The 21189-nt window shown below is 54.0% G+C and overlaps 3 protein-coding genes across 6 annotated transcripts in view; 2 read left to right on the forward strand and 1 right to left on the reverse strand.

Annotated features, from left to right (window-relative positions):
- Nucleotides 1-6130: 6130 nt before the first annotated feature.
- LOC138817813 (Krueppel-like factor 1) lies at nt 6131-10156 on the forward strand. Of its 2 annotated transcripts, XM_070008517.1 has the most exons (3): nt 6131-6256; nt 7281-8103; nt 9646-10156. In XM_070008517.1, the coding sequence occupies exons 1-3, from the start codon at nt 6170-6172 to the stop codon at nt 9819-9821; spliced, it is 1086 nt and encodes a 361-aa protein (XP_069864618.1). In that variant the 5' UTR covers nt 6131-6169; the 3' UTR covers nt 9822-10156. The 2 variants fall into 2 exon arrangements, 1 of the variants encoding a protein (XP_069864618.1); XR_011368921.1 differs by lacking the exons at nt 6131-6256; nt 7281-8103 and adding an exon at nt 8229-8330 and having other exon boundaries at nt 9646-9733.
- Nucleotides 10157-10940: 784 nt separating this feature from the next.
- LOC138817743 (deoxyribonuclease-2-alpha-like) lies at nt 10941-15087 on the forward strand. The gene is made up of 6 exons (XM_070008370.1): nt 10941-11154; nt 11262-11442; nt 11544-11625; nt 12091-12255; nt 13033-13230; nt 14232-15087. Exons 1-6 carry the CDS (start codon nt 11063-11065, stop codon nt 14621-14623), a joined length of 1110 nt encoding a protein of 369 aa, XP_069864471.1. The 5' UTR covers nt 10941-11062; the 3' UTR covers nt 14624-15087.
- Nucleotides 15088-15251: 164 nt separating this feature from the next.
- LOC138817739 (microtubule-associated serine/threonine-protein kinase 1-like) overlaps nt 15252-21189 on the reverse strand; it is a 32047-nt gene continuing 26109 nt past the window's right edge. For all 3 annotated transcript variants that reach the window (XM_070008365.1, XM_070008364.1, XM_070008363.1), the window contains 6 exons: nt 20767-20973; nt 20321-20550; nt 18791-18913; nt 18565-18701; nt 16990-17177; nt 15252-16885 (listed from right to left, as the gene is read on the reverse strand). In XM_070008365.1, coding sequence (XP_069864466.1) covers nt 15624-16885; nt 16990-17177; nt 18565-18701; nt 18791-18913; nt 20321-20550; nt 20767-20973 — 2147 coding nt within the window. In that variant the 3' untranslated portion in view covers nt 15252-15623. The remainder of the gene's footprint in view (nt 16886-16989; nt 17178-18564; nt 18702-18790; nt 18914-20320; nt 20551-20766; nt 20974-21189) is intronic.

Below are 21189 nucleotides of genomic sequence, written 5' to 3' on the forward strand. Positions count from 1 at the left end.
TGTGTGTGTGTGTATGTGTGTGTGTGTGTGTGTGTGTGTATCTCCAACTTGCTGGATTTTGCCTAAGTGGTTATGATTCCTTCTTCTTCTTCTTCTTCTTCTTCTTCTTCTTCTTCTTCTTCTTCTTCTTCTTCTTCTTCTTCTTCTTCTTCTTCTTCTTCTTCTTCTTCTTCTTCTTTCTTCTTCTCCTTCTCCTTCCTCCTCCTCCTCCTCTTCCTCCTCCCCCCCCTTTTCTTTATTGGTCCAGGGGTCACGGGGCTTGAACTCAGGGCCTGGGTGTTGGCCCTGAGCTCTTCAGCTCAAGGCAAGCTCTCTACCACTTTGAGCCACAGCACTACTTCCAGTTTTCTGTCTGGTGGTAAGAATCTGTCAGGAGATAAGAATATCATGGACTTTCCTGCCCAGTTAGCCTCAAACTTCAATCCTCATATCTCTGCCTTCTTAGTCGCTAGGATTGAAGGCATGAACCACTTGGCACCCAGTCCAAAATTGCTAGTTTTTGTGGGTTTTTTTGCTTAGTCGTGGGGCTTGAACTCAGGGCTTGTGCGCAATCACTGAGCTTTTTCACTCAAGGTTAGTGCCAGTGCCACTCAGTATGACTTTTTATCTCCACTTAACTACCAAAAAAGTTGGAAATGACTCACAGTGGTAGAGCACTAACTAGCCTTGACTACAAAAGCTTAGGGACAGTATCCAGGCCCTGAATTTAAGTCCCAGGATCAGTGTACAAACACACACACATACACACACACGTGCAGGCACACATACAAAACCAGCCAAGGCAAGAATGTCCATGAGTCTCTTGTCTGCAACTAACCTGGAAATGGAATCATGGCTCAAATGGAAGAGCACTAGCCTTGAGCACAAGCTGTAGACGCTGAGCTTAAGCCCCAGGACCAACATGAAAGCAAATAAGCAAACAAACAAAACAAAAAACCCTTAAGGAAAAAAAAAAAAGAGAAAAGACTGAGGTCATGGGTCTGTCTAGAATGCTCAAGGAGATATTCTAGTACTGTCAAAAAAAAATAATCCAGGGGCTGGGAAGGTGGCTCAGTGGTAGAGTGCTTGCCTTGCATGCATGAGGCCCTGAGTTTAATTCCTCAACACCACATAAGCAGAAAAAGCTGGAAATGGCTCTGTGGCTCAAGTGGTAGAGTGTTGGCCTTGAGCTAAAGACCTCAGGGATAGTGCCCAGGCCAAGAGTTCAGGTTCCATAACTGACAAAAAAAAAATAAAATCCAGGACAGATGCCGGTGTGTCACACCTGTAATCCTAGCTACTCAGGAGGCTGAGAACTGAGGATTATGGTTTAAAGCCAGCCTAGGAAGGAACATCTGTGAGACACTGAACCACCAGAAAGCCAGAAGTGGTGCTGTGGCTCAAGTGGTAGAGTACTCACCTTGAACTGAGGAGCTCAAGCACAGTGCACAGGCCCAGAGTTCAAGCCCCATGATTGCTGGAAAAAAAATCCAAATGAAATGCCTAACCTTCTCACACAACAGAAAATCCACCACCCAGCAACTGTGCATTCAGCACACATCTCCAGGTCAAGTCCCTTCTCCTACAGGTAGTGAGCTTTCTTTCTTTCCACTCCATCCTTTCCCCAAGAGCCTCTTCTGCTGAAGCTGGTTCCCGAGTTCTTATTTTATTTTTTAAAGGTGTTGGAGTTGTTTCTATTTCTTTTTAATTTTTTGGTCGGTCGTGGGCCTGAACTCTGGGCCTGTGCGCTGTCCCTCAGCTCTTCAGCTCAAGGTGAGCGCTCTACCACTTGAGCCACAGCACCTCTTCTGGCTTTTTCTGCTTATGTGGTGCTGAGGAATCAAACCAAGGGCCTCATGCATGTAAGGCAAGCACTCTACCACTGAGCCACTTTCCCAGCACCTCTATTTTATTTTTAAGAATTTATTTATTTATTTAGCCAGTCCTGGGGTTTGAACTCAGGGCCTGGGCACTGTCTTTTTACTCAAGGCTAGCCCTCTACTTACTACTTGAGCCACAGCGTACTTCAGGCTTTTTCTGTGTATGTGGTGCTGAGGAATCGAACCCAGGGCTTCATGCATGCTAAGCAAGCATTCTACCGCTAAGCCACATTCCCAGCTCTATTGTTGTTTTAGAGGTGATATACAGCAAGATTACCTTTACATATGTTAGGTAATAAGTACATTTCCTTTTGCATAGTATCATCTGTTCCTCTTCCTCTCCCATTCCTCCCTCCATCTCTGCCTACCAGTTGCATGGTTCAATTTCATTAATGTCCAGTGCAGCCAGTGGGTTCCACTGCTGCATTTTTCCACGCACTTTCCACTGACTCTGTGCCCTCTCCTGACCTTCCCTCAAATGTGCATGTGTATACCCCTTATATGAGGTAAAGAATACAGAGTCATCTGAAAAGGGAAAAATTAAGAAAAAGGTCCTTTGTTTCCATATCTTTGGAGTTTGTTTCAGTATGTATATTATTTTATATACATATGAAGAGGGGCTTGGGTATTACCTTGGTGATTTTCTCCTAAGGCTATCCTCTTTTGTTCTTACTGTAGGTGAGTGTCTAAAATCCGGTATAAGCTGGGTGCTGGTGTCTCACACCTGTAATCCTAGCTACTCAGGAAGCTGAGATCTGAGGATCATGGTTCACAGCTAGCCCGGACAGGAAAGTCCATGAGAATCTTATCTCCAATTAACCACTAGAAAACCAGAAGTCGCACTATGGCTCAAGTGGTAGAGTGCTTGCCTTGAGCTAAAGAGGTCAGGGACTACACGCTGGCCCAGAGTTCAAGACCCATCACTGACAAAAAAAGAAAAAGAAAAAAAAAAAAAGAGGAAGAATCCAGTATAATTTGTCATGTCCTGTTGCATTTTAAATCTAACTTCTGCATATCAGGGAGAACATACGCTGTGGCTTGTCTCTCTGAGAGTGACATTATTTTATCTTTCCTAATGGTGATGTGAAATTCCATTGTATATAGGTACCACAATTTTTTTTTTTTTATCCATCAATTGTGAGGCATTGTGAACACTGCAGCAGTGAACATGGTGGTGCTGGTGTCCTTGTATCCTGGTTCATGGTGTTCAGGGTAGATGACCAGGAGTGGTATGACTGGGTACTAAGGAAGGTCTATGTTTAGGTTTTGTTTTGTTTTGGTTTTTTTTTGTGGAGCTTGGGGCTTGAACTCTGGCCTGGGCGCTGTCCCTCAGCTCTTCAGCTCAAGGTGAGCTCTCTACCACTTGAGCCATAGTGCCACCTCCTGTTTCCTGGTGGTTTATTGGAGATAAGAGTCTCAGACTTTCCTGCCTGGGCTGGCTTTGAACCACAATCCTCAGATCTCAGCCTCCTGAGTAGCTAGAATTATAGGCGTGAGCCACCGGTGCCCAGCTTATGTTGAGTTTTCTGAGGAACCTCCAGACTGCTTTCCAGAGTGGTTGTATTAGTTTGCATTCCCACCAACAGTGCAATAGGGCTCCTTTTTCCTCAGATACCCACCAGCATCTGTTGTCAGAGTTCAAATAATTGGCCAGTCGAGGGGCTGGGAAGGTGGCTCAGTGGTAGAGCGCTTGCCTTGCATGCTCGAGACCCTGGGTTCGATTCCTCTAGCACCACATAAGCAGAAAGAAAAAAGCGGGAAGTGGCGTTATGGCTCAAGTGGTAGAGCGCTCGCCTTGAGCTGAAGAGCTGAGGGACAGCGCCCAGGCCCAGAGTTCAGGTCCCACGACCGGACCAAAAGAAAAAATAAAATATAAAAAAATAATAATTGGCCAGTCTAACTAGGGTGAGATGGAATCTCAGGGTTGTTTTGATTTGCATTTCCTTTGTGGCCAGGGATAAAGAGCATTTCCTCCCGTGTTTCGTTGCCATTTTTACCTCTTCTTCTGAGAAGTCTCTCCTTAGCTCCATTGCCCATTTAGTGACTGGTTTATTAGGTTTGGGAGGGTTGGTTTCTTGAGCTCCTTATATATATATGAATATTAGGCCTTTGATGTATTGCTGATAAAGATCTTTTCCCAATTGGTTGGCTGTCATTGTAGTTTAGTAGCTATGTCCTTAGCTGTGCCGAAACTTTTTATTTGAAGGTAATCCCATTTGTCAAATCTCTCCTATCTGCTGTGCCCCGGGCACTCTAGTCGGGAAGTGCCAGTAAGTTCTAATGAATCTCTTATTCTGTCTTGCAGTAGTTTCAGAGTTTCAGTATGATGTAGAGGTTTTTTTTTTTTGGTCCGGTCGTGGGGCCTGAACTCTGGGCCTGGGCGCTGTCCCTCAGCTCTTCAGCTCAAGGCGAGCGCTCTACCACTTGAGCCACAGCGCCACCTCCAGCTTTTTTCTTTTTTGCTTATGTGGTGTTGAGGAATCGAACCCAGGGCCTCAGGCATGCAAGGCAAGTGCTCTACCACTGAGCCACCTTCCCAGCCCTGATGTAGAGGTTTTTAATCCACTTTGAGTCGATGTGAGTTGGTGCTGGAGTTCTATGCTACTTATTGGGTATCAGATAAAAGCAAAAGCAAAAGAAAGGAACATTTACTAGGCACATGTTCCCCCAGGCCTTGTCTTACAGACAGATGCCACTCCTGACCCCTGACCTTTGTCCTCTTGCCTAGCCTGAGAACCTAACATAACCTGTGAATTGCCAATCCTACACCAGGAAGCTTCTCCCAGACCTCTGCCTCCTCTTTGAGACGTCTCCTTCCCAGCCAGTCAGTTACTTGGTGCTCATTCTCAGAGCCTGAGTGCTGCCCCTTAGCTTTTCCACTCAGGGCTAGTGCTCTACCACTTGAGCCTCAGCTCTACAAAGCTCAAGGCCAGTGTTCTACCACTTGAACTACAGTTCCACTTCTGGCTTTTTTTTTTGTGTGTAGTTTATTGGAGATTAGAGGCTCTTAAAGTTTCCTGTGCAGACTGGCTTTGAACCACTATTCAGGATCCTCAGATCTCAGCCTCCTGAGTAGCTAGGATTACAGGTGTGAGCCACTGGTGCCTCGTTGTTTTTTTTTAGTTTTTTGTTTTGCCAGTCCTGGGGCTTGAACTCTGGGCCTGGGCACTGTCCCTGAGCTTCTTTTGCTCAAGCTAGAGCTCTACCACTTGAGCCACATTCCTGGCCATCAGCTCCACTTTTTGATAGTCAATTGGTAATGAGTCTCATGGACTTTACTGCCCCGGCTGCCTTTGAACCTTGAGCCTCAGACCCTCCTAAGTAGCTAGGATTACAGGCGTGAGCCGCTGGTACCTGACTTGATCTTATTTAGCTAGTACTGGAGCTTGAACTCATAGCCTCTAGCCTGTACAGCTTGCTTGTTCGTCTAGTGTTCTACCACTTGAGCCATACCTCCAGATCTGCTTTTTGGCAGATCTTTTGGAGATAGCAAATCTAGCAAGCAGCCAGGCCAGGAGCCAGAGTAAGGGTCCCCTGTAGGGCAGGTATGTCCTTTCCCTCCTAGGAGCCCCCTCATCCTGTAGGAACCTTAATTTCAACTTCATCTGCCATAGAACTCCAGGTAGGGACTAACTGCAGGAGATCCCTTCTCTCCTGGTGAGGAGGGAGAGGACTCAGGCCCTGGGACTTTACAGCCTCCCTCCCAAGCTAAGCTAATTCACACACACACTTAACTTGGAGGGACGGAGCATGGGCTGCTCTGGGCCTCCACCTGATAGTGCCCTCCAACATCTGCTGTGTTTGATAATGCTGGCAGTGAGTTCATGCCAAGTCCCACCATCCATATGGCTGTTGCTGCTTATTGAGGAGAGCGAGAGGGGCTGCAGTTGGGGGAGGGATCGGAGAATCCCACAGACCATTCCCCCATATACCCACCCCTTCCTGTTGCCCCTTCTCCAAGGAACCACCCCTCTGAAACCTCTTGCCCTTCAAACACTCATGTCTCTTCCTATCCAGTTCTTAAGCCTTCAAGCCTTGTGCCCCCTCCTCCCGCAGCCGCTGACATCTGACTTGGCTTTGGATACAGAATCTGTCTTTAAGGCCTAGCCCCAAACAGACTAAAGTGAGGTCTGTTCTCCCCCCCTCCCCCTGAAGTTGACCCCCCCTCCCCGCCTTGCCTGGGTCTTATCAGAGGCTGTAGCCAATCATCCCAGGGCAGAGAGGAGCCCTCCAGGGGCCCACAGAGCCTCAGAGCCCACGAGGCGGTAGAAAGTGAGGAGGTCTGAGGCCCAGGGTGGGCATCGCCAGCCATGGCTGGAGCTGAGACCGCCCGGCCTTCTCTCAGCACAATGGCCACCCTGGGCCCCTTTCAGGACGGCCAGGAGGACATCCTTAAGGTAGGGCCAAGTGGGGGCCCAGGGGTGGGGACTGCTTCTTTTCTTGATTTCCTCTGATGTGGGCAAGGCTCTCGGCTGATCTATGGGTGAGGGGCTTCTAAGGGTTTGAGGCTCTAGGTGGGGCCCATTTCTGTAATAGAAAACTTGAGTTCTGGACCTGGGCATAGTGGTACAGGCTGGAATCCCAGAATGTGAGACGCGGAGGTGGGAAGAAGAGGAAGATCAGGAATTGAGGCTGGGCTGGACATTGGTGGCTCATGCCTGTCATCCTAGCTACTCAGGAGGCAGAGATCTGAGGATTGTAGTTCAAAGCCAACACTGGCAGGAAAGTCCCAGAGACTCTTATCTACAATAAACTCAAAAAAGCTGTAAGGGTGCTGTGACTCAAGTGGTAGAGCACTCGCGTTGAGCAAAAGAAGCTCAGGGACAGCACCCAGGCCCTGAGTTCAAGCCCCAGGACCAGCAAAAAAAAAAAGAAAAAAAAAAAGTTCACCTGAGCTTTACAGTTAAGATCCTGTCGCAGAAAAAAAAAATTCCCCAAAATAAAAAATAGACATAGTATAGACCCAGGCTCGGAAGAACCAAACCAAGTTATCAGGGGCAAGGTGAATGGTAAATATTTCTCTGTGTGTGGAGGGGAGGTTCCAGGGTTTGGGAATTCACCCTGTTGGGAAGGGAGATGGGGAAGGAGATGGCTTAGGGGGGAAACTGAGTCGAGGCTTGGTGTCCCTCCCTCAACAGCCTCCCCCAAACAGCCCTGCCACCCCTTCCCCCATCCCGAATGTGGCTCTAGATAATGAGGGCTTATCTCACGTCTCCAGCCAAACTTGATGGATCTGTCTGGGGCTGTCGGAGGGGTGGGGGTGGGGGGCCCTATGGGGGAGAGATAGGCAAATGGGACCCCATTTTCTGCAGCTTTGCCAGGGTGTCCAGCAGGCACTGTCCCTGGACAGGGTACTCTCGGGATCCATGGAGGCTAACTCCGAATCCCTCCCCCTTCCCCCCCCCCCCGGCCCGTCCGCAGTGGTGGCGCTCCGACGAGGCACAGGACATGGGCCCGGGCCCCCCGGACCCCATGGGGCTGCCCCTTCACGCAGGCCTGAAGTCGGACGACCCTCCCGGGCAGCACCAAGACGATGAGAGGGACGCGGCCTGCACCTGGGACCTAGATCTTTTCCTCACCAACTTCCCGGGGCCCGAGCTGGGCGGGGTGCCCCGCCCCGGTGCGCCCGCGCCCGGTGAGGGCCCAGGGGGGCCGTACCCGCCTCCGCCCGAGAGTCTGGGCGCCTATGCGGGCGGCCCGGGGCTGGCGCCGGGGGTTCTGGGGCCCGAGGAGCACGCGGGGTGGGGACAGCCCGCCCCGCGACCCCCCACGCCCGACCCCTTCGTGGCCCCGGCCCCCGATCTCAAGGCGCTGCCGCTGCAGCCAGGGTACCCCGAGCCGGGCGCGAGCTCCTCGGCCAGCTACTTTGCACGCACCGGGTTCTCGGTGCCCGCGGGCCCGGGCGCGCCCTACGGGCTGCTCTCGGGGTACCCGGCGCTGTACCCGGCGGCGCCGCAGTACCAAGGGCACTTCCAGCTCTTCCGGCCTTCCCCGGGCCCCGCCGCACCCCCGTCTTTTCTGGGTTGTCTGGGACCGGGTACGATCGGCACCGGACTCGGGGGCACCGCAGCCGACCCCAGCGTGACCTCCGAAGCCGCGGTCCCCAAACGCAGCCAGCGCTCGGGGGCGCTGAAGAGGCAGGCGGCGCTCAAGGGGCAGGCGGCGCACACGTGCGAGTACCCGGGCTGCGGCAAGCGCTACACCAAGAGCTCGCACCTGAAAGCGCATCTGCGCACGCACACGGGTAAGGGGCGTGGCCTGGGGCGGAGGGGGCGTGGCAGGGGGCGTGGCACCGGGCTGAGGGGCGGAGCTAATGTCCGAATCCTACTGCAAGGGGTGGAGCCAAGAGAGCCGCGGGGGCTTCTGGGACCTCACAGGGGCCAGGAACAGAGCCTAGGATCCCAACTCCGGAGTCCGGGCCCTAGAGGATTGGAAACTTCTGGGAGCCGAAGTGTCAGACCTAAGGCCAAGGTTGGGCGGAGGGGCCGAAAGCTAGACGAACGACACGAGGAGCGGTGTTCAAGCCGGGCACAAGCTTTGGAAGGAGGGTGGCTGAGGGAGCTTGTTTGTGCAGCGGAGGCCGACGTGGGGGGGGGGGGAGGCGGGGCTGGGAGGATGTGTGAAATGCCTGAGCAGATTGGTTTTCAGAGTGGCTAGCTCAGGTTGCGATCCGGAAGCACTGGCAGGCCTAGGGGAAAAGAAGGATCTAGGAGACAAAAGGATGTGGGGGAATCCAAGTCCCCAGGGCGCAGGGAGCTGGGGGCAGACGTAGCGAGGGGAGAGTTTAATCCCTGAAGATAGGTCTGGAAGAATCAGGTGGACTTCAGGGCCTCCTAGACCATGGTCAATGGTAAAGTTGGCCCCATTGGTGTGAGAACACTGGAGAAAGCAGGTGGGCACCGATGTGGCTCTATTGTAAGATAAATCATCCCAGAAGCCACATTTTAAAATACAGAATATTGGGGTCTTTATTATATAGTTAACAGGCCGCAAATACACATAACAAATACACATAACACAACTAGGAAACATGCTAAAGAGGGAAGAAATAACAAAATACCAACAAGGCAATTCAGCTTCAGTGGAGAGCAGAATTGGGAGTCCTTGATGACTGGGGACGATCACAGAAACACGTGGCATGGTGTCCTGGCAGCTAGGTTGGTCCGGGCCTAAATAGGTCCGCCCAGAGGGCAGATCCTCAGGAAATTCCCAGCCCCAGGCACTGGACTGACAGACTCAGGAACCTATCAGCCTAGTGCCTGCCCCGCCTCCAGGGTCCGGGCACGCCCATTACCTGGGAGGCAGGTGATGGGAGGGGGGTTCCTTTTCCCAGCATGAAGACAAGATGCCAGACCCTACCATCCACCCTGTGGCCAATATGGCCCCGGGCAGACCTGAGCTCCTTAATCAGATCAGGCCTGTAATCCCAGCTACTCAGAAAGCTGAGATCCGAGGATCACCTTTGGAAACCAACCCAGGCGAGATTATTTTCCATTAACCAGCAAAACAGCAGAAGGTGGTGTGGCTCAAGTGGTAGACTGTTAGCTTGGAACAGAAAAAAGCTCCAGACAGCGACCAGGCTGAGTTTAAAACCCAGCACTGACTGGCACGCACGCACGCGCGCACACACACACACACACACACACACACACACACACACACACACACAGACTGATTTGGGGACAGTAATTGATGAAGGAAGTTAGAACACAGGGCTTACGTACCGAGGAAAAGGACCAGGCGTGGCTCAGCCATTGGCCCTCACAGCTTCCTCGCCCCTCTCCAGGAGAGAAGCCCTATGCCTGTTCCTGGGACAACTGTGGCTGGAAGTTCGCGCGCTCGGATGAGCTGACCCGCCACTTCCGGAAGCACACAGGACAGCGCCCCTTCGGCTGCCAGTTCTGCTCCCGGGCCTTCTCGCGTTCCGATCACTTGGCCTTGCACATGAAGCGCCACTTTTGAGTCCCACCCCGGTACCCCGATACTGCCAGGGAATACCAGTGGATTCAGGCCGGGTGTTTTCAAGGACTGACCCTTGCTTGGACTTGTGGACCCACCGATCTAAGGTCATAGACAAACCTGAGGGAGTTTTCGATGGATAACGCCCCTCCCTCCTCGTCCCGAGCTACAAGCGCCAGACCACCGATAAATGGACTGAGATGGACCCTCAGCTCAGCTCACAGGCGGGGAGGGAGAGGGACGAGGCTTTCCCAGAGACCTTGGGCTCAGAGGGGATTTCATGCTGTGACCCACAGGAATTCCATATCAACTGTGAATGTGTATGGATTCTATAAATAAGCCCCTCATAAAAACTTCAGTGTTGGCCCGAGTCTGTGGGCTTAGGGGACTGGAAGCAGGGGAAAGAATGAACCCCCGGAGGTGATATTGGAGGACATACACCCTCACCTCCTAAGCCTCAGCAGCACCCCTCCCCCCATATCCACCCATCTCCAATGAGCCCCGAGCACTGCAGGCTTCGCAGGGTCCCCCCTTCAGAACACACCATCTTGTCGCAATAACTGGGGACCTCCCTTTCACTGACTGGAGAACCCTGACTTCAACCCCAAATCTGCCTCATATTCTTAACTCAGGAGTAGGTAGCCTGGGACAAAATTGAGAATTGAAAAGGTGGGGGGAAATATCGGATCATTACCACCTCTTAAGTAAACAGAGATGACAAGAATTGGACCCAGGTGGGCCCGGTGGTCCGCGCCGGTAACCCCAGCATTTGGGAGCAGAAAAAAAAAAGGTTCACAATGTCCAGGTCTGCATGGACGACAAGCTAACCTGGGCGGCAAAATAAGTCCAGGGAGAGGGAAAGGGGAAAGGAGGGGCAGGGGAGAGAGGGAGAGGGGCAGGGACCGGAAGAGGGGGAGAAAAGGGGAGGGAGGAAGCAAGGGGGAAAAAAAAGGAAGGAGGGAAGATAGTATAGGGTGGGGCTTGGGAAGGCCCAATCAGAGACAGAATGGGCGTGGCCAGGCCGCGGCTGTCGGGGCGGGGCAGACCGTAGGGAAGCCACGCCCACCGAGGACTCCGCCTTCCGAACCCGAGCGCTTGGTCTCCGGGGCGGAGTCTGCGCCCTGGCCGCGTCCCGGCCCAGGTTCCCAGGCGAGTTTGGGGAAGTACTCGCCCTACTGGGCCGCTCGTGACCCGGCTCCTCGGGGGCCCCGCAGCAGACCCTTCCCTGCAGCGTTACCCACAGGATGTCGCCGAGCCCTGTGCTGCTGTGCGCCCTGCTGTGGGTCCCTGCGGGGGCCCTGCGCTGTTTTGGGGACTCGGGACAGCCTGTGGACTGGTGAGCTAGGGGAGCCCCCGGGATAGCTGCACTGCTCGCGGAACACTAGGGATTCTCTCTGTGTGTCTGTCTCTTTTATCTGCATCTGTGCCTTCTTCAACCTCCAGGTTCGTAGTGTACAAGCTGCCGGCCCATAGCGGGTCCGGGGATGCACCGGGGTGGGGGCTACGGTACAAATACCTGGACGAGAACTCGGGGGGCTGGCGCGACGGCGTGGGGTTCATCAACAGCTCCGAGGGAGCCGTGGGCCGCAGCCTGCTGCCTCTGTACCGCAATAATGCCAGCCAGGTGACCGGGTCCTGGCAGAACCTGGGGGGCGGGGACTGTTGGGTGGGACCCCAACAGAGAATGGGGGGGGGATCTTCAAGCTGCCCCTATGTTGCTCCCAGCTCGCCTTCCTGCTGTATAATGACCAGCCACCCAAATCCAGCTTGGCTAAGGATTCCACCAGCAGCCGTGGACATACCAAAGGTGAGGCTTGCATTGGGGGGAAGGCTGGAGAGGGGCTCATTTTCCAAATTAACTTTTGACCAGTGTGTGTGTGTGTGGGGGGAATAGTAGGGAGGAGTTAAGAATTGGGATCTGGCTGGGCCTGGATGGCTCACGCCTGTCATCCTAGCTACTCAGGAGGCTGAGATCTGAGGATCGCAGTTCAAAGCCAGCCCTGGCAGGAAAGTCCGTGAGACTCTTATCTCTAGTAAACCAATAGAAAACCGGAAGTGGTGCTGTGGCTCAAATGGTAGAGCACTAACCTTGAGCTGAACTGCTGAGGGACAATGCCCGAAAGTTCAAGCTCCACGACCAACAACAAAAACAAAAAAAAGGAATTGGGAACTGAAAAAGGATTTGGGAACTGAAGCTCTTCCTGGTTTCGGTTGGATTTGCTTGAGGGGGACATAATGAATAGTCCCTCTGATCTCCCATCTTTTGGCTCAGGGGTCCTTCTCATGGACCAGGAAGGGGGCTTCTGGCTGGTCCACAGTGTGCCATGCTTCCCTCCACCTGCGTCATCTGGTGCCTTCAGCTGGCCTCATAATGCCCAAAGATTTGGGCAAACTCTGATCTGTGTGTCCTTTCCTTTGGAAGAGTTCCTAAGGATCGGTGAGTAGAATCAGCAAAGCAGGGTAAGTCCCAGATTCCCAGATCAGACCTTGATTAGGCCACACTTCATGGTGCGTGTCTGGAATCCCAGTACTTAGGAGGCTGAAGCAAGAGGATTGCATGTTTGAGGCCAGTCTGGGCTATGTAGGGAGACCCTATCTCAAAAAATCCAAAGGCAGAACCAAGTGGCTTGAGCATGTTAAGAATCGTAGTTTAAGGTCAACTTAGGCAAAAAGCTAGTGAGACCTCCCCTCTCATCTCAGTCAAAAAACCAGGCTTGATGGGGACACTTGTGATGTACTCAGAGGCTGTAGGTGGGAGGATCAAGAACTGGAGACTTTACCTGAAAAGTAGCGAAAGCACAAAAGGGCTAAAGACAGAGCTCAAGAGGTAGAGCACTTGACTAACAAACACTAGGTCCTGAGTTCAAGCCTCAAGCTGAGTGCTGGGATCTCAGGTCTGTAATCCTAGCTCAGGAGGTTGAGATCTAAGGATCTTGATTTGAAGGTAGTCCAGGGCAGGGAAGTCAGTAGGACAGTTTGAGTCACCAGCAAAATGCCAGAAGCAGAGGACCCAGGCCCTAAGTTCAAGTCTCAGGACTGGCACACAAAAAAAGGAGGGTGTGCTTGGGTAGAGCTAGTGACAGAGCAGTTAGCCCACTATTCATGTGTGAGTCTCTGGCTTAGATCCCTGGTACTCCAAAACACACAAACAACTATAAAAACCTTGCACTGGCTGCTCTCCCCTCCCCCCTTCCCCCCTCCCCTTGCCTTCCAGGCAGGCAGCTGATGTACACCTATCCCCTGGTCTTCGACCACAAGCTGGAAGACACATTTGCCCAGAAATTCCCTGACCTGGAGGCAGTCATCAATGACCACCATGTTGTCCACGAACCTTGGAACAGCAGTGTGACACTTACATCGCTGGCAGGGTCTACCTTCCAGAGCTTTGCCAAGTCTGGCAAGTTTGGAGATGGTGAGCCTAAGGTTGGGAGATGGAGAAGAGAGTTCGTTCTATGAAGGAGGGAAGTGTCTGGCATATAGACTTGGGTTCAAATATTGGTTTCTGGACTGGTCATAGTGACTCATACCTGTAATTCCAGCTACTCAGGAGGTAGAGGTAGGAAAAACTCTGTCAGAAGATAGTAAAAGGAAAAAGAAAAGGAAAAAAAAAAAAACAAACACAAAAAACCATGAGGCCGGGCACTGGAGTCATCCTAGTTACTCAGGAGGCTAAGATCCGAGGATCGTGGCTTGAAGTCAGCCCAGGCAGAAAAGTCTGTGACACTCTGATCTCAAATAAATTACCAAAAAAAAAAAAAAAAAAGCCGAAGTGGCTCTGTAGCTCAAGTGATAGATTGTTAGCCTTAAGCAAAAGATGCTCAGGGACAGTGCCCAGGCCCAGAGTGCAAGCCCCAGGACCCCGCCTCTAGTGATAAGCCTGCCTGCCTAGCAAGCCTGAGGCTGAGTTCAAACCCCAATACCATCAAAAAATATATGTTGGTTTCTGATATGTAACTTGACTAAGTCTTAGTGTACTGGCTTGAAAAGTGCGATACTGATGTTTACCTCAACACTGATGAAGTGATAAATATCAAGTATTCAGTAATGGGTGTTAGTTAATGTCATTCCAAGAATTATTGAGCATCAGGTGGCTCACATCTGTAATTCCAACCACTTGGGAGGGTGAGATCTGAGGATCAGGGTTCAAAGCCAGCCTGGGAAGGAAAGGCCAAGTGACTCTTACTTTCAATTAACCAGCAAAAAGCCAGAAGTCAAAGTGTGACTTAAGTGATAGAGTGCCAGCCTTGAGCTAAAAGGCTAAGGGACAGTGCCTAGGTAGGCCCTGAGCTTAAGCCACAGTATTGGCACACATGAAATAAAAACAGAAAAATTGCTTAGAATTGAGCTCAGAAGGCGACAGTGGCCTGGGGAATGTCTCCGGCCCAGCCCTCGCCCTCTTCCCGTCCTCTGCAGACTTGTACTCTGGTTGGTTGGCAGCGGCCCTTGGCAGTGACCTGCACGTCCAGTTCTGGCAGAACTCTCCAGGCATTTTGCCCTCCAACTGCTCTGGGACGCAGCAAATTCTGGATGTGACACAGACGGGTTTCCCAGGACCAAGTGGGCCAACCTTCAAGGCTACAGAGGACCATTCCAAATGGTGCGTGGCCCCGAAAGGGCCCTGGACCTGCATTGGTGACATGAATCGTAATCTGGGAGAGGAACATCGAGGTGGGGGCACACTCTGTGCCCAGCTACCAGCCCTCTGGAAGGCCTTCCAGCCGCTGGTCAAGGCCTGGAAACCCTGTGGAGAAGAGAACAGGGCCTGGAAACTCAGCAGCGCCAGGAAGACTCAGGAACTGCTTTAAACTTGATTGTATGTGCATGTGCGCTAGTACTGGGGGGGGCTCTAACTCTAGGACTTGCTCTTCCCCCCTCCCTTTTTTTCGGTTGTTTGTGGGGCTTGAACTCAAGGCCTGGGCACTATATCAGTCTACCACTCTGGCCTAGCACTCTACCACTTGAGCCACAGCGCCACTTCTGGATTTCTGGCAATAAGAGTCTTACACTTTCCTGCCCAGGTTGACTTTGAACTGTGATCCTCAGATCTCAGCCTCTTGGGTGCGCTCAGCTGGGTGTTGTTTTTTTGTTTGTTTTTAATCAGGGCTGGCACTCAACCAGTTGAACCACATCTCCACTACCAGTTTGTTTTTTTCGTGGTTAATTGGAGATGAGTCTCACAAACTTTGTTGCCTGAGCTGGCTTCAAACCTGCATTCTCAGCCTCTGGGGGAGCTAGCATTAAAGGACTGGGCCACTAGTGCCCCGCTTGACTTTTGTGTGTGTGTGTGGATTCAACTTAATCCAGGGCCTTAGGCATGCTAAGCATGCATGGTACCACCATACTTCCAGCCAGGACTTGACTTTGACTTCTAGTTCAGCATGATCTTAATTATGTGCACTAACTTCTCTGTGCCTCAGTCTCCTTGTGTGCAAAATGAGAATAACGTGCCACTCAGGATGGTTGAGGAAGAAAAGTAAATCACTGGAGCACGCTATTAACTCTCTTCAGAGGGGAATGCTGGGACACAGACCATCTGTGTACCAATCTTCCTGGAGAAGGTGAGTGGACCATAGCAAGGTCCCACCCCTAACTCAGCTCCCCTCCTCTATGGTACCTAGCACTTGAGTTCCACTTCCCAGCCATCAAGGGAGCCTAGGGGAAGGTAGGTCGGGTGTTGCTTCTTGGCCTGGGGAACACAGGTGAGTCCTCCAAAGCTCCCACAGCACAGACGCACTTTATTTATATGTGTACATATGTATACAGGCGGCTGTACAGCACAGGACCAACGGCCTGGGCCTGCTTCTGCTATGGGCCTGGGGGTGCGGGGCTTGACGCCCCTTTTTTGGTCAGGGCTGTCGGCGTCAAAGCTTCCGCAGGGCTCCTGGAGGAGGTGAGCCCTACTTCTGGCTTAGTGCCTGGGACCGGGAGAGAAGCGGCCGGGGCTCCGGGGCCTGTGCTACCAGGTGCATTCTTGGTCGGGGCTGGGGTCGGGGTCTGGGGGTCTGGGGAGAGCTTGGGGGAAGCGGGCTTGGAGCGGGGCCCGCTCAGAGTGGTCCGCTCCTCCACCACCTCCAGCACCCAGCGCTCCCGGCCCCTCGGGGCCTCGGGTGCCAGAGGCCCCTGGGGTGCAGGTTCCTGTAACCCCTTGGAGTTCGTGCCCATAGGCTGGGGCGTCTCGGCCTTGACTCCTGGTCGCGCGGGCTCTACGACGATGGGCACTGGGGGGGTGCCGGCCTCGCCCGAGCTGCTGCGCCGGCCCGTCTCGTGCTCCTGCACGGGGCTCAGCGCGGCCTTGGCCACGGCCCTGGCCACGCCGCCGGCGCCCTCCTCCGTCTGCACGCTCTGGTGTCGCGTGCAGCTGGGGTCCCGCTCCAGGGTCCGGCCCCCAGGAGTTGTCACCCGGGGTGGGGTGCAGGCGTCGGTGCCGCCCGGCGATTCCTTTTCCTTGCTGGACACTGGCGGCCTGGGAGCGCTGTCGGGCAGCAGCGGGTCCGTGCCCAGGCTCAGGGGCGACTCCTGGCGACCCAGGCGGCGGACGGCGACCTGTCGAGCGGCCCCTGGCCCCTCGATGGGCGGCGTCTCGCCGTCGGACTCGGCGAGGCTGTGCAGCGCCAGCTCGCCGTGGAAGTCCTTGCGGAAATCCGGGTGGCCCACCTCGAGGCTGTGTTTGCGCAGCGCGCCCTTCTTGTCGGCGCCCAGAGAGGCGCCCAGCTTCTCCGCCGACTGCACGCGCTTGAGGAGCGGCGATCGCGGGGGTTCGGCGCTCTTGGGGCGCGGGCGCACGACGGGGGGCGACGAGTGGAGCTTGGCCGGGAAGCTCTGCGTGGTGTGCGAGCTGCCCACCGTGTGGCCGGGCAGCGGCGGCGGCGACGCCTGCGTCGGGGACGGCGTGTGGGCCAGCGGCGACAGCGGGATGTTGCCGGCCGACTTGCAGCGAGCCGAGCGGTACTGGCGGTGGAGCTTGGGCGACAGCCCGTGCAGCGTGCTGGGCCGGATGTGGTGCGACGCCGACGACGCGGGCGAGTTCGGGGTGCTCGAGGCGGGCGAGCTGCTCTGGGACGAGGCGCCTGCGGGGGGGGGGGGGGACGGCGCTCAGTGAGCACCAGGCCCGTCCCCAGCCAGCCCCGGCCCGCGTCCACCCGCCCCTCCCACCGGGGGCGGCAGAGCCCACCTAGGTAGGCGGAGTCGGGCGTGGAGCGGTAGCTGTGGGTGGGCGAGCGCGCGGGCAGCCCGTGGGTGGGCGAGCCCGGGAGGCTGTCACTGGACGACAGTGAGCGGTTCAGCGAGGACAGCGAGCGGCTGGTGTGCAGCAGGTTCGACTGCTTCGTGATCTTCCGGAAGAGCGAGCTGCGCTTCTTGCTGGTGGGGACAAAGGCAGCGCCTCCTCTGGACCAGACCCTGGAGCTCAGGCTCCTCCCACGTGTGGGCGGTAACACAGCACCTGGGCCGCCCACAGCCACGCCCCCTCGCTATAACCCGCCAATCAAAGAACTTCCCTTGGCTCAATCCTGTGGCCACGCCCACCATTCTGGCTCTTCCCCCCCCCCCGTTTAGCCACTCCCCTCCCCACTTCTCTTGGCTTAGTCCTGCTGAGGCCCTTTTCGTTTTGACCATGCCCACATTTCTGAGTCCCCTGTTTGGCCACACCCCCTGCTATAACCCGCCAATCAAAGAACTTCCCTTGGCTCAGTCTTGGGAGGGCTTTTCATTTTGACACGCCCACTTGTGATTTCCCCCTCCTTGTTTAGCCACGCCCCTCATTACAACTCACCAAAGAACTTCCCTTGGCTTAGTCCTTCCGACCCGGTCCAGTTTGACCACGCCTACTGGTCTGGCCCCGCCCAACTTAGCCACTACCCTCACTCCAATCCACCGGGGAACTTCTGTTGGCTTAGTCCTGCTTGAGCCCTTTTCCGTTCCAAGCCCACATTTCTGACTTCTCTCTCTTTAGCCACGCCCCTCACTGCAAACCTACCAATCAAAGGACTGCCCTTAGCTTAGCTCTCCTGGGCTCCCTTTCCACTTTGGTCAATTTGGGCGGTTATCTCCAATTAACCACCCCCCAAAAATGGCGGAAGTAGAGCTGCGTCAAGTGGTAGCGCACCAGATGAGAGAAAAATCCAAGTGAGACCTGGAGGCCTTGAATTCAAGCCCCAGGACTGGCACAAAATAAAAACAAAACAAAAACAATACTCATCTGGCCTTACCCATAGCTACTTCATTACGTGGGTAGAAATTACAGTCATCTGTCGAATAATAGCAGACATTTCAATTAAAGAAAGGGGAGGAGTCCCATAAGATTATATAGCTCAATGATGTCACATTTGCTTTAGCACTCTGATAAAAATCACCTAAGAGCACCTTTATGAGAATAAACTTGTCATTAAGCCAAGCATGCCTGTTTTGCAGCCGGCTCAGCCTTACTTGGCATGCTTATTCCTGTGAGAAATCTCCAACAGGACAGGACCGTCTCCTGGATATCCTCCCTTCACTCTTGTGCTCACTTATCTTTCTGTCCCTATCTGCTGCCCACCTGCCCAAGATACGCCCACACTGCTTTTCGCCCATCTGGGAACCCTCCTTTGCTAGCTTCTCCAACTCTTCCAAGCCCCCTCCCCCTTTAACTGGCTTGTCCATTTGCTTTGGATCTATCTACCTCTCCTCATCCCTTCCCCTGCCCTCACCCAGAGCCATCTTTAGCCCCACACACTTATCAAGGACTGGTTTTGCTTATGGCACTGCCCACCTTTCCTGGCCCTCCTTGGCCGAGGGCCGCTTGTTCCTCCGGGCCATTTTGGCCTTGTAGCTGCTGCGCCTTGCTGGGCCAATGCGGATGGAGGTATTTTCGAAGGGTGTTGTGGTTACTGCCACCTTGTTGCCGCTCTGGGAAAAGAAGGGATGGGACACTCGGGCTGGAGACTGCTCTGGGGGCCTCTGTACCCTCACCCTGTGATCTTCTCCCCCGGACTCACCTTAAGGATCAGCTCTACGACCTCTGGGTGCACCATACCATGCACAGGCTCTCCATTCACGTGGGTGATCAGGTCCCCAGCACACAGCCCCGCCTCTTGGGCTGGGCCCCCTTCCTCCACGTGCTGGTGAGGGAGAACCCCAAAAGAGAGCATAGTTAGGGCTGGGACGGTGGCTTGACATGCATGAGGCCCTGGGTTCCATTTCTCAGTACCACATAAGCAGAAAAAGCTGGAGTCGGGCGCTGGTGGCTCACGCCTGTAATCCTAGCTACTCAGGAGGCTGAGATCTGAGGATCGCGGTTCAAAGCCAGCCCGGGCAGGAGAGACCGTGAGACTCCTATCTCCAATAAACCACCAGAAAACCGGAAGTGGCGCTGTGACTCAGGTGGTAGAGCGCTGGCCTTGAGCTGAAGAGCTAAGGGACAGCGCCCAGGCCCAGAGTTCAGGCCTCGTGACAGACAAAAATAAAATAAATAAGAGAGAGCATAGTCAGGAGTCTGGTAATATGACATAGCTTACATACTAGGTAACCTTGTACGGCACAATCGCCTTAATAACACCTTAGGTAATTGTAAGGTCCGCTCCTGGATGGCGAGCAGACTCCACTCTCCTCACAGCAAAGTCTCCACCCAGTACCTGCGTTACCTAGGCAACTGGGACACCTGGAAGAGGTCACATCTGCATCCGCTGAGGTCACATCTGAATTTGATGTGGCCACACCTTTCCCCACCCATGCCCTACATAAGGGCTAGCCCAGGCCCAGACTCTCCCTTTTTTTTCTCTCTGTTCGTTTCTAGCTCTTGCTGCTCTTTTCTTGCTCCCTCTGTTCTATTCTAGCTCTCTCTCTGTTCTTTTCTTGCTCTCTTTCCCAGCCACGTGGAGTGCCAACCTTGCCTGGTGGCATCAGGTCTACTGAATAAACCTACCTCTTACCTGAATACCACGTGAGTGCTACTGTTCTTACCCCTCTCTCTGCTCTTTTCTCTCTCTTTCCTCTCTTCCCAGCTCTCTCTCATTCCCAGGCCTTTCCCAGCCACATGGAGTGCCACCCTTGCCTGGTCCAAGCAGGTCTACTGAATAAACCTACCCCTTATCTGAATACCACCTGCGTGCTGGTGCGGTTCTTACTCGGCCTACCTCCTTTTTAAAAACCTAACAGTAATTATCATTATTCTTTCCATTAAAGATAAGGAGGTCTTGCTCAGGCTTTTTTGGTGCCAGTTCTCGGGCTTGCACTGAGGGGAAGGCCTGGGTATTGTCCCTGAGATGTTTTTTGCCCAAGGCTGCTAGCACTCTACCATGTGAGCTACAGCTTCATATCTGGCTTTGTGTGTGTGTGCTTAATTGGAGATAAGAGTTTCATAGATTTTTCTTGCCCAGGCTGGCTTCCAACCTAGATCCTCAGACCTCAACCTCCTGAGTAGTTAAGATGATAGATTTGAGCCAGGCATCGCCCAGGTTTCTGAGTTCCAGATGGGAGCTTCTCCGATCTCCTCTCCCATTCTCCCTCCTGGGACCTTGAGTGCTCACCCAAACAATGTGGTGGACGCTGTAGACATCGGAGTCACCCATATAGACCCGGATGGCGCGCAGCGTGAAGCCATACTTCTTGCCTGAGCGTTGGATGGTGATGGGAGAGCGGAGTCCACTGACGGCCGGTGAGTAGTCCCGGCTGGGTGAGGAGTCCCGTGAGGACGGGTTGGAGGAGAGAGATCGTGGGGACATGGGACTAGCTAGTGGTGAGCTTCCATGCGGGTCCACTGCAGAAACAGAGCGCGGTCAGAGCTCAGGGCCACCTCGACAAGCCCTCCTCCTTACTTAGGTGAGGTTATCTCTTGCTCCCGCCTCCCGGGACGCTACCATTGGCTCACCGTGGAGCCAATCACTGTAGACAGGGACAGTGTAACCTTCCCATTGGCCTGTCCTGGCTCCAATGAGGGAAGCCCCGCCCCTTTTGGGTGGGGCCCAGCCATCACCTGCCGGAATCATGACGGACAGGGCTGTGGCTGAGGCCGACTTGATGACTTTCCCCCCGGTTCGGGAAGGCCGCTTCTCCATGGCGGGATCCCCGGACAGCTGTTGGTGCCGCGCCCGGCGTAGAACTAGGTCGTTGGTGGCCCTGGGGCCAGATGTGTCCCCGTCCTTCGAGGGTGGGCAGAGGTCACCTGGGCGCGGGCGCTCCGCTGCGGCCGAAAGCAGATGGATGGGTTTAGGGATCAGTCCAAGGCCAGGCTGTTCCCGCGCCCTCTCCGGATGGACAGCGAGTTTCATCACCATGAGCACGTACCCAGTACATAGACCCTGAGTTCGGGTCTATATCCCTGACCGTGGCCTGGCCTGCCTACGTAATGTTCACGATCTCAGGTTGCACCTTGCATTTATGCAACGAGATCTTGTAG

Source organism: Dipodomys merriami, unplaced genomic scaffold (assembly GCF_024711535.1).
Source record: "Dipodomys merriami isolate MVZ:Mamm:240054 unplaced genomic scaffold, mDipMer1.0.p SCAF_70, whole genome shotgun sequence".
Classification (NCBI taxonomy): Eukaryota; Metazoa; Chordata; class Mammalia; order Rodentia; family Heteromyidae; genus Dipodomys; species Dipodomys merriami.

What these genes read in the sequence shown, in the direction of transcription:
- LOC138817813 (XM_070008517.1), top strand. Translation starts at nt 6,170, where the DNA reads ATGGCTGGAGCTGAGACCGCCCGGCCTTCTCTCAGCACAATGGCCACC. An exon ending in GCCAGGAGGACATCCTTAAG is followed by an intron (nt 6,257 to 7,280) that starts GTAGGGCCAAGT and finishes GCCCGTCCGCAG; the next exon opens with TGGTGGCGCTCCGACGAGGC. An exon ending in GCATCTGCGCACGCACACGG is followed by an intron (nt 8,104 to 9,645) that starts GTAAGGGGCGTG and finishes GCCCCTCTCCAG; the next exon opens with GAGAGAAGCCCTATGCCTGT.
- LOC138817743 (XM_070008370.1), top strand. Translation starts at nt 11,063, where the DNA reads ATGTCGCCGAGCCCTGTGCTGCTGTGCGCCCTGCTGTGGGTCCCTGCG. An exon ending in TCGGGACAGCCTGTGGACTG is followed by an intron (nt 11,155 to 11,261) that starts GTGAGCTAGGGG and finishes TTCAACCTCCAG; the next exon opens with GTTCGTAGTGTACAAGCTGC. An exon ending in GTCTGGCAAGTTTGGAGATG is followed by an intron (nt 13,231 to 14,231) that starts GTGAGCCTAAGG and finishes CGTCCTCTGCAG; the next exon opens with ACTTGTACTCTGGTTGGTTG.